This window comes from Hyposmocoma kahamanoa, unplaced genomic scaffold (assembly GCF_003589595.1).
Source record: "Hyposmocoma kahamanoa isolate Upper Pololo Valley unplaced genomic scaffold, ASM358959v1 93, whole genome shotgun sequence".
NCBI lineage: Eukaryota > Metazoa > Arthropoda > Insecta > Lepidoptera > Cosmopterigidae > Hyposmocoma > Hyposmocoma kahamanoa.
This window is the reverse complement of record NW_020654810.1, coordinates 21139222-21151859: the sequence shown is the minus strand read 5'-3', so window position 1 is coordinate 21151859 and position 12638 is coordinate 21139222. Positions and strand designations below refer to the sequence as shown.

General features: G+C 34.6%; 1 protein-coding gene across 2 annotated transcripts in view; it reads right to left on the bottom strand.

Annotated features, from left to right (window-relative positions):
- The window catches only part of LOC113237596 (CD63 antigen-like), a 41118-nt gene that overhangs the window by 8476 nt on the left and 20004 nt on the right, over positions 1 to 12638 (bottom strand). For both annotated transcript variants that reach the window (XM_026474166.1, XM_026474167.1), the window contains exons 2-4: positions 8686 to 8880; positions 2126 to 2314; positions 560 to 787 (exon numbers count right to left, since the gene is read on the bottom strand). In XM_026474166.1, coding sequence (XP_026329951.1) covers positions 560 to 787; positions 2126 to 2314; positions 8686 to 8880 — 612 coding nt within the window. The remainder of the gene's footprint in view (positions 1 to 559; positions 788 to 2125; positions 2315 to 8685; positions 8881 to 12638) is intronic.

Below are 12638 nucleotides of genomic sequence, written 5' to 3'. Positions count from 1 at the left end.
GGACGGACGGACGGACGGACGGACGGACGGACGGACGGACGGACGGATGGATTGTAACGTTCAGTGACAAGAGGAAACGCACATACACGAAATATTTCTTAATATACCATTTTATTTTGGTAGTACTACATTTAATAATACCTGTTGAATCAACATTGAAAATTACTGCAACATCCTTTCTTATCGTCTTTTCTTCTTACAATGAGGCAAAACAGACTAAGGGGAGCCCGAAAATAGGTACCGTGTTAAAATGGCTTTTTTATGATGAAAAGTCCCATGCGCATGTAATTTCACCAGGGCCCTTATCCTTGAAAACCGAAACACATTACTGCTTGGCGGCAGAAGTAGGTAAGGTGACAGTACTTCCCTGGACGAACTCTTTCACGAGAAGCTCTACTGCTACTAAAAAATCCCTTACTGTTTATTTTCATTAAAAATCAGTTATTTATACGCCTTTTTCAATGTCGAAAAGAATCTAAAGTTATTATTTATATTAATAGACATACAACGTTAAAATTTTTCTTTTCTTCCACCATTCAATCGAACAAATAATCTTTACCTCAATACAAGCGACACCAATAGCGATTGCAGCGATGGTCTTATTCCAGGTTTGGTAGATTTCGGCGACCTTTTGCCGACAGCCTTCTTTGTTAGCGTCGATCAGGGTGCACTGTCCGGCTATGGAGGCGGTACTAGTGCCACTTCGCACGCAGCACGAGGAGGGCAGACTCGCGACTTGGGTGAATCTACCGTAGTCGCTTGGGCCACCCTTTCCGCAGCATTCTAACTGTAATAAAAAAAAACATTGAAAAATACCGCCTACCTTCTGTTGCATGCATCCACCACGTTCCACAGGAACCATAATCAGCTATGCATTTTACGTTGAAACACATTTGTGTAATATATTTTTCATCACACTTGCTGATAAATGGTATGATTGCGTGGTGGCTAACTTGACTATAATGCTCCAAATAAAACCCACGGGCCTTATTTTTTTTCATTACATCCATTAGTCGGTAAGGGGATTTTTTTTCACGACATCTTTTTTACTTAGATCAGTTTGAAGTCCTAGCAAGGAGGTTACTAAGTTCAAAATTAAAACATTAGCTTTTGTTATTCTAAACAGAAATTTAATTGCAATTCAGTCACATACTACATAATTAATACTTATTATTAAGAATTTCTTATAATTGATTTTAATTATTTAATAATTATTTATATATTATTCTTTAAAATATAAAAATGTCCCAATTTTTTTTCACAATCCACCTTAGATGTATGCATGTTTACGGAAGAATTAAAAAAAAACGCGCCAATTGCCAAATCCATAGTTGTTGTGTTGTGAAGAAATTATGAACCACATTTATATTATATTTATTTCCTCGCAAATGTGATGAAAAACGTATGTATCCCGGACGGTAATAAAAATACAAAACTCGAAATGAAACTATTTTTCCGGATTTAAATCGCGCATATTTGTTTTCAAACAAATACGAGTAAATACTCGAGTTATTAAGAGGGAGCAGAGGAAAAATTCCTAATCTTCGATTTGATTTTAGAGGAGTATATCCACTTTAAAGTTACAAATAAAATATTGTATGAGTAACTCCACGATATATTGAAGGATAGACAATAATCAGAAACATAAAACAATAAAGTTTCCTCGATAGATAAAAATCACGAAATGACCTCTAATTTTCACATTTTTTCGATTTATCCTCGAAATGCTACAGGTTATTAGGACAAAAATTAGATAATTAATTATATTTATGCATGATCGACAACTGTCACTACGGATTTTTTTTAATCCCTTTAGTTTTAGAGTTATTCCGCTAAAACGAATTTGGTACTTTTAATGCGCAAAATTCAACATCTCCTGTCGCATGTCACGCGAACTTCAGGCATATATTTGTTTCACAAATTTGGGCGGAGCCAATGTCAAAACTTTTTTGGCATGAGAGCTCTTAAAGTCCTCAGCTTTTGACTTTGGTTTTTAATAGAAACTCGTTAGTAATTTCTTATTTACCGTCTTTAATAAAGTTATTGCACAAACGTGTAACGTACTTGAAAATAGAACATTTAAAATTAAAAGTCACCTACGCCTACGGTTAGAAAAACGTCATACCTGCTGTTCGATGTTCACAAAGACGACCTGTGCGGCCTGTCGCTCACTGTCGCTGGGACTGTTGCGGGAGTTGTCGAAGATCTTGTCCACGGTCGTGACCAAATGCTGCTGGATGGTTTCGCCATAGGTGAACATCAGAACAGCCAGGACCACTTGCACGATGATGATCACCAGCAAGAAGATAGCGTACTGTATGAAACAAAAATGAGTATTGTCAATTGTCTGTTTTTTGCACGATTGTTAGACTATTCTCGACATTGGCGTCATGACGCGCGTGACATGACGGGTCATGATCACGAGGTTCAGTGTTCCCTCTACGTTTCGAATTTTATGTGACATTACAGGCCGGAAGCGGTGTGAAGTCCAATTACCTAAAAACATCGATTTTAGGGTTATACACAAGCGTATATAACCCTAAAATATTTTTAACCAACTTCAAAAAAAGGAGGAGGTTCGCAATTGAACTGTTTTTTTTATGTATGTAACTGATTTTTGTACCGATTTTGATGATTTGTTTTTTTTTTGTTAAAAAGAGGGTACCTCAGTAATGGTTCTATTTTTGTGGTTCTAATTGAAGAAAATATTCCACCTCAAAGGAAGCAAACTAGGGGATGAATGACTTTTGAGGTCGTTTTTTTAGTACTCTGTACTGAGATTATCGAGTGAGTGAATTTAATGGGTCAGTGAACTTTGAGTAATGACAACTCTAGCTCTAACTTCAGCAAAACGATACAGCTATTGTAGCTAGCAAACTTTTATGTACTTTCGTCACACCGTCGAGTTACCGGAGGAGAAGCGGTAAAAACTGTTTTGCTAAATAGTAGGTATTAAATTGTTCAAACGCGTTTATTCCCGTTTTCAAATGATAATACAATGAACGTCGAGTGAATAAAACAATTGCAACATAAAATAAATTTCGTATTCAATTTTGCAAAAGGCGCTAACTGTCACTTAGGTAACGAACAAAGGCCAACTTTCTAGCCTGACTAAAAGCGTTATTTGACTAACACGTAAGAAATACATCAATTGGTTTGTCAAACACGTCTCTCGAAGGCGTGACGGGACGAAAGTTGCTTTCTTCTATTTATATTTATTTTAATGCAACTTCGAAATGAACTTTAGAAATGGGAATGTTTGTCAATTATTCCAATAAACAATTTACGTAGATAATATTTCCATTCCTATCAAGTTGGGATTACTGACCAATGTCTGTGCCTCGAATTGTAACTAAAGCAATTTCTTTTATAGGCGTCACGCGTTCTGGCCAGTGCAAGGTCGAGGGAAAGTTAGGCCAGGTAATAATATGAATATTAACTGCCTCCGTGGCCGAACGGTTACCATGCCGGACTGCCACGCAGGGGTCCCTGGTTGGATTCCCGGGCCGGGAGAAATATTTATGTGGCCTACATTTATTTCTCTCGTAAGTTTGGTTGTAATTTGTGGTTGTCTATATGTGTGTCCATGGCACCTGCGACACAGGATTTCCCTAGTGCGGGGCTATATTGAGTGTGTGCGTTATTATGATTATAAATCATAATTAAATGTCCAAAATACGATGCATTTTATTGATTTCGGTCCGAAAGTGTGGTCGAACCAGCCAACAGGCTGAGAAAGAAGAACATAATAATAAACTTCTTTATTTATTTCCTCCACAAAAACAGCAGAATAGAACAATGAACCTTATTAAATGTACAATTTAATTTGTGGAGTCTGTTGAGCCTAAACTAGGATACCCTATGACTTAGGTCACCAGGTATCATCAACCTGCAGTAAAATATGTTGTTGAAAAGAAAAATATATGTAAAGAAACCTAAAAATCAAAGTATATAAGGAAAAATACAGAAAATATTTTCTCTTTATATTTTTATGCATACTTCGGTATTTTGTGGAAAAGTCACGCTCTAGAGACCAAAGAGCCGCATGTAGCAGCGATTTAGCATATTAAAACTATTTTGTAAAACATTAACAAGTTCGTAGGCTTATTTTACTAACATCAAAAGCAACAAGTTTTATTCTGTGACGTTACACCACATAACACATCACCAAAATTATTTTTATGGATTAACGTGTAAGACAATATAACAAAAATTTAAAAGTTTAGTTTTGGTAAATTTATTAAGTTTTCTAAAAAGCCCATGAACAAAAGTTGTTGTTTATTATGTTAGTAACGTATTCCTGCGATGTTGCTAATGTACAGAATCTGAACATAAAGAGATTTCTCCAATTCTATGTACTAGATTTAGTTTAGTCTTTTATATTTATCTTGATTATATAACTTATTGACTTACAACTACTATATTACACTCGGAAAAGAAATACAATAATAGTCGGTATTTGGCAAGGTCAAACAAGAGATTACGAACACGTTTAACCAAAAAAATATGCTAATATTGCGGCATCATTGCCCGATTTGAAATAGACAAGAGTGATTCACTCTCGAAGAAGTTCGCGCGTATACGAAAATTGCCGGTGATTTCTGAAGTCGTGTTCATTTATATTCCCTCTTATTACAGGCAATAAGCTGAAGTCAATTAATAATAATACTAATAATTGTTACTAGCAGGCAACTGAAATCCATAAGAATGTTTCTATGAACTTTGTTAGTACTTATATTCTACCAGAAAAAGCTGCAAAATTAATAGTTAGATAAGTAAGACTGAGCTCAAGACTTCGGCATTATTATTTTATTGAATATCATGGTGTTTTTACTAACATAGAGAAATTAGAAAGATCTGCTGACTCGATGTGTAACTCCGTTGGTAAGAGTTTTAGCCACGGTGTGGCAACAGATGCTGGTTTGTGTCCAGTCCAGAGGACTCTGAAGTAATGTTATTCAAATATTTTGTGAGGTTTTGGAATTACTCTCATATTATAGTTAGCACCTATATTATTAGAATCGATTTTCAGTTATATTTCTTGTTGGCAAAAATTTAGCATTAAGATAAGACTTCCTTACAGGCATTTTGACTATTTCTTGCGTTTTTCTATAACAATATGATGTCAATTGTCAATACCATCTTTTTGCATTGCGCTAATGTAACAAATCATTTTAAACGTGCGAAATTATCCATCTTGTTTTGCAACTGTATTACGCAATGAGCTCAAATCAAGAGTCTAGATTAGCCAATGATAAATATTCAATTAAGTCAATGAAAGATTTTCAAGCGGTTCACACTAACGCGACTAAATGGCGACTGCAGTTCTTAAAAATAACTGAGAATAAGACATTAATCATGACCAGTTAATAAAAGCATGGAATCTCCTATTAAATACAGTTAATATTTAGCATTACAAGCAAAATGTTTACGGTTGCCTTTACATAAATAAATAAATTTTACGGGGTTATTATGGGTTTGTTTGAAAAAATAAATACACGGTGTTAAATTCGGAATAATAGTTCCATTTCCTATGTGTGACAATCGCGAACTCGATAAATAACTATTAAACAACGTCACATACGTTGCTCTGGTCCCAAAGCACGTAACTAAAGCACTTGTGTTATGGAGATCGGACAGAACTAGGGTACCACGAACACCCAGACACGAGACGATATAGAAAAGTTAGTTTTCTACATTGACCTGGCCGGGACCTCAGAAATTGTTACACCATGAAAAACCAGCGTGCAAGCCACTCGATCACGGAGATCGTCGTTTGGCTAATGGTTTTTTGTGGAATTTAATTACATATACAATATTCCGTTATATTAATTCCACACAGCAATATTCTGTCACTGTGTGGAATTATTCTGATCTATTTAAATATACATAAACTTGAAACCGAAAATCATGGATATTTTTCTTGATTTTTGTCATTGACATCACATTTAGTTGACTGTGAACTTAAAAAAAACAGAAAACAAAGGAAAAAAAATGGTGAATAAGCAAAAGATTTCGTTTGTACAACAATCGGAATGTTATGAGCGGATTGTTTTCCGTGCTACGGCATGAGTCGCTATTGTTCTGCAAATCGTTTGTCGAGATCTCATAATGACTGACACATCTACCTACAAAATTAATCGTGGAATAAAGTGCTCGATTGCAAACACGATAGCTTAATTAGGTACGCTAAAAATACAATGTAAAATTCTGCACATAACAGTAACAAGAAGGCAAGTGTCATTTCTATGTATTTTGCATAAAATTGTTAATCCTACCCTGGATTCTCAGTTGATCGAACACCTGTATTTTAGGGTACCTACTAGATCTATACGTAGTTCACAGTTGTTTAGTTGACCTCTCACAAAAAATAATGTTTCAGACAGTGGACCATTTTTTCCCGTAGTATTAAGTGCTTCAAAACAACACAGTACACTAAAAAAATACGTTCTTATTTTGTTTAAAGTTTTTCCTTTTATTATTATATTTGCCAAATACCAATGTTGTGTACAATTACAATTGGGTATCATTTTTATAATGTTACGTGTAGTAGTTCTAAGTATTATTTGTAGTCTGTTATCTGTGGTTGTACCGCGTAAAATAAAATAAAAAAGAAAACGCAAAAATAATTTAATTATGATAAATATAATTAATTATTCATGGTAATCACGATTGACTTTAATTATGTTAAAAATTATTTTCAAGACTTATTTAACTTATTAATGCACGTAGTTTTGGTGAGATGCCGCTAGATGGCGTCGAACGGTTTTGTGTTTGTTTAGTTGTTAAAAAAATTGCTGCCGAGTGATTTAGAATACATGTACTTGCCATTAGAACATTCAGTTGTTCATTTGGGGATTTTTAAGGCTCTACACATTTATCATCGTTTTTAATGTCGTATTCTTAACGTTAATACGTTAAACTTTGGTTATCATTGGGTATATATGAAGTTAGATATATGTTATCTTCCATAGTATTCTAATATCAAAGAAAATTCACAAATGTTCGACCTATAATTAATATGATTATATATGTAATATCTTTTACTTAAGGGTAGAAAAAATTAATAACAATAACTATGCCAGGCAACCACACACATTACCTGGTCTTAAACCAGGGAATCCCTGTTTTATAAGTACCAGTGCAACAAATTTAACTTCGGGGCACTACCCAGATTACCAGACTAGAAACTATGTACACACCTATACACTCAAACTTTCGCATTTCGCACACGTATTTTTAGCATTAAGATAGTATTTACAATTTTTATTGCTCAATATTAGTTTTTTCTTTTAATATTATTGGCTTTACTTAAGACTACGCTGAAAGGGTGATGGCCTTGTGAGCTGTCATACAGGTTTAGTTGTCTATAAGGATACAACATTTAATATTGTTAGTCCATTATAATATAAGTGTATTTTCCTTGTGTTAAGAAAAAAAAAAAATTTAAAACAGTTAATTTTCCAAATTGATTTTACCGGGATTCGAACCCGGAACCTCTTTATCTAGCGTCCACAGTGCAATCCGTTGGACCCCCGAGACCGTTAAATTTCATCGTGAGCCGCTCTCCAGGGCACACAATTTACATAGAGATTTTAATTAGCACGGACAATGGTATGACGTGCATTGTAGAATGTAAGTAAAATTCAGGCATAGGGAAGTCGGTGACAAAGTAAGGAACAAAGTAAACTAAATAAATACGTTTTCGCATCTTCCTTCCTCATTCACGACGACGGAGCGACCTTACTTGAAGGTTTAAGAATTACATTGAAATTGATCACGCTCTCGCATCGCTAACGACCTCCATTCTTGTATGCCACTGACAATATTGTTATAGTGGCATTGCACACGTCTATTTGTATTTGCGTATTTGATATATTTGGCAAACAATCGCCATGTGTAGATAGCATGTAAGACAAAGTATTTGCCGTGTTTGCCTATTCGAGAAATAAGGACAGCAAACACAAAACACGCGTTACAGCGCGCTGGTCGGCTTCTCGACGCACATTGAAAAGAGTCAAATAAGCAAATACGCAAGACCGCACAATAGTCATTTCATTATTTTAATTCCTTTTTTGGCTCCATGTGTAAATGGTCATATTTGTTGGTGCCTGCACGATTGTCTATATGTGGAATATATTTTGAAGTACAACAAATACCCAATAACGAATACAGACAGCCATGTGAAGTGCCACAATTATAATACTAATGCATTCCATGACAATACGCCTATTCGTATTTGGGAACTTTTATGAATAATGAAATCCTATCTAATTTAAACAACATAGAGTTCTGTGTTATCCAAGCTTTCCTGTAGGGCTAGTACGATAGACACGACTTGCGCGAGAGCGATATAAAGCGCGAGATACCGCTATTGTCGCATCTTAAATAACAAAAACGGAAAAGGGGCAATTTCCCGAAAAAATTCAAATACTGAAAATTTTTCCGAAAAACATCCCGAAAAATTGGAAAAATTTCAGTTCAGTAACTTCAACTTTTCACAGGTGTCAACGTCAAATGTGGAAAATTAAAGGAAAAATATTGGAAAAATAATCGGAAAATGTTAATTTTTCTGAAAAATATGATTTTTTCAAAATGGAAATTTTTCCATGACCCAACACTACCTACAAGGTAACAAGTGTCATTGTTTATTACGTAATATAATAAATATTTTCAGATTCTTACCGTGACGACCATGCAGTGGCTCTCCCTAATAGCTCCGCAGCAGCCAAAGAAGGCGATGACGAACATGATGGCGCCGACGATAATGAAGACCCATGGTGCGACCGCCAGATGGCCCTGGCGCTGCAGCTCCTGGGTGATGAGCGTCCAGTTCATCAATACTGCCACGCCGACGCCGACCACCGCTAAGCCGAATAGCTGGAAAACAACATTATATTATTAGATTATCAATAGGAAAGCGATATTTTATGTAAGAGAAAGTGATGCGTCTAGTATAAATAGGCAGTGTATATTTACTTCAAGGACGTAATACACATAGAGAGGATAATACCTCCCTCTGAAATCTCGTAATCATAGTAGGATGTTTTCTTTAAATGTAGTAACTAGCAATTACTTTACTACGGAAGTGTATTTAGAAGACAAGTTTTTTGGTAAATAAAAATTTAAATTTTGTAAATATAATTCGAGTTCTTAGGTTTTCGCGATACCTCCAATTAACACTACGCCAAATTTATTTTTTGGTCATTTTCTGTTATACTTGTAAACCAGCTATATTTATTTACCAATTTTATGCTCCCCGAATTTTGTGAAAAAAAAAGGAACAAAAAACAAAATTCGGACGAAAAACAAAAAAAAAACGAATTTTGTGATAAAACAATAAAGACACAAAACAATAAAAACAGAACAGGACCAAAAAATGTAATTGGCATAGTGTATCGACATAACAAATGACACTACGGTATCGGATCTAATAAAATATTTCAAACAAAGCAACGTTTCGGACCCTTTGCAGGTCCCATTGTCACGGGTGTAAAACTTATATTTTGCAAATATAAGTTTTGTAAATAAATATGTATTATGTCCTCGAAGTTTTGGTAAATATACCGATCCCTGTTAAAAACTAACGAAGAAAACTCTTCATAAAATTGTATTATTTTAATGGTGTAGATACAGTATGTACGAATACATGACGTGAATAAACTATAACAATGACACTAGATCACCAACACGCCATTCATGATACCATCAACATGACAAGGCAACTCAACAGATACTTACTTTTAAAAAAAATATACGGTATTACCAGAGCATTAATTTCAACATTATTTTTACTACAATACATTGATAATAATATGTATAATGAGATATTTGATAAGGGATAATAAACTGGTGCTTAGTGGATTGCTAGTTTTTGATGAATTAAAAATTATTTTGCATTAAAGGATTCATTTTACTTACTCAGTAGGTGATCAAGGTACAGATGGCAACATATTAAGCTCCATCAGGGTTATTTGTAAATTACTAAAAACCTCAAAGGACCTATATTACTAACGTCATAAACAACAAACAACTTTGTTCGTTTGTTTGTTTTGTTCCATGAATTTTAATAATTCATCAAATTTTACTTTGATACCAAATTAAAAATATTTAAATAGTTCGCACTTCACGGTGATAATTTTGTACGGTAACAAACGAAATCGTCTGAAGGACGCTTACTTTTGCACATTTGATCTTACTACCAAATGTAGATCTAAAAAGTATCAGTCGCACCCCTCACGGAAGAATGTCATAAGTGGAATTACATCATGTATGTTTATTGCTCCATTACATACAGAAAAATATAAACCACTTTCTCTTCAATTGGAGGTTAGATACAGAAAAATATAACCCACATTCCCTCTCCTTAATTTTTTCTGTATCTAATGGAACAATAAACATGTTTGACGTAATTTCACTTAAGCCATTCTTCCAAGAGGGGTGCGAGGTAATACAACAAAAACTTAATTTATCACGTTTTGCAAAAAGTCGTGAAACAAAAGTTGTTTATGATGACGTTATTAAAATGTCTTACTACTGCAACTCATTCTGCAGAGAAAAATCCAGGACTGCAGAAGACGTGGTCGTAGGAAAAGCACGTGGCTTTAAAATATTGCAGAGTGGATTCACATGAGTACCACAGCACTGTTCCAAGCCGCAAATTGCCATAATAATAGCCGACCTCCGGTAGTAGATGGCACCCACAGAAGAAGAAGAAGAATAATAATGGTTCTATGAGGCTGTTAGTATTTTACAATTAACCCTGTATATTCTATATGAAAATATCTCTTGGGCAACATTATTTTCAAAGTGACATTGATAGCTGCTAGTTTGTCATCTCTAATTAAACATCCGACCATAGTAACTGAACAGTCAAACCCAAAATGCACAAAAATAACGCTCTGTTGTGTACGAGGCAAAAAAACTCAAGGGCAACGTGGTTTTTTCAACGGTGTACCTAAATTTAGCATCAACAAGTGGGCGCTACGCTGTCAAAATATAACTATCTTTCGCGGTGAAGCGTACTCTTTGGTTTAAGGTATTTAAACGCGAACCTAGATTTTAGGAAGTCGTCTCTTGCGTTCCGTAATCAATAAAATAAGAACATGCAAAGAAAACGTGATACAGTAGTGCGATTCACGTAAGTTCAAGCTATCAAAATATCGTTGAAGTTACGTAGTTGTTCGATCGAAGTCCTATCCAAAATTAGTATTCACGTATCACTTCAACGAACTTTGATATGAATAGAATCGAAACGTAACGACTAATGAACGACATCTTGTGAAATTTGACGTTTAGTCGTCGAAAGTCTATTGAAAAAACTGGCAAAACTTTAGCAGAATACGTAGGACTTGTCATTTAGAATCAATTAAAGTTCTATTCATATACCAGAATACGCTTTAACGACATTTGGATCGAACGACTTTAAAATTGGATTCGTTGAAGTTCGACTGTCAGACGTGAATACGAAAAAGCAGTTCAACGAATAAATCGCTACGATATCGCAACGGTTTGATTATGTGAATCGCACTACAGATTCGACGTCGATAAGCGCCCGATGGTGTATGACGGGACATCGGGCGGCGCGGCGTGTCTTTAAACGTCGTTTCAAATTTTGGTATTAATGTGAATTTAATAACAGTAGGGCTTCCGTTAAAAAGTAAAATTTTGCAGGCTCGCATAGTACCCACTTAAAGATCAATAGATAAAAAATTACGTAAATTAATTTAAATAACTCGTTTTAGACTTTTATTTTAGGCTGTTTTCAGGATTTTATATGATCGGATAAAGCACATCCTATCGTGTAACATATTAGCACATTCTTTAGACAATATCCTTAGGTGTATCGTATATTTTTTGTAAGACCGTTATTTAAAACTAAATACCTAAACCATTTGATCTAGCAAAACAGTTTTTCCCGCTTCTCCTCCGTTGACTCGCCTTAATTTTATGGTTTACATTAATTTAACATGTGTAATAGAATTTTCTTAACACCGTTGTAAAGTTTAGTTTATTTAACTAACACGTGAAAAGTATGTTGTTGAACCATTGAAATTCGGAGAAAAGAGGTGTTAAGTCGGAAACCACGAACTGACTAGCAGGTATATTTATTTTTAAAACGATTTTAGAACAGTGGGTCATATAGTCCCATTTCGTGCGAATGGACGTGTGGGCGTTACAATTTTGACAAAACATATTTACATAGTTCGGTTTCGTATTCTGATGTAAATAATTCGCTTACGTCAAGTTATCGCACCCACACGTCGCACTGTTAATATAATAATGTATTAACTCAAAAAGTGTATTTATTTTTCAGAATCGATGAATAACGAAACGACAACTTCCCTTGAAATAAAGTTCATTACATTTTGAGTTAAGAAGATATCTTTTAATTTTTTATCACAATATTTTAACGCCGGTTCTATTGACGTGTAAGATTCAAATTATACGTTCAGCAATAGCACAATCTTGAATTTCAAGAATCAACGATGGAACGACGCTTTAATATTTTTTAAATTAACATTTAATGTCAAGAGATATTTAAATGCGTCAAACATTTCGAATTCAATGATTTAATCTTTATCAACTCCATTATTAAAAATGACTAAGTGACACGTCACTCGAGTGTAGTGTCATAA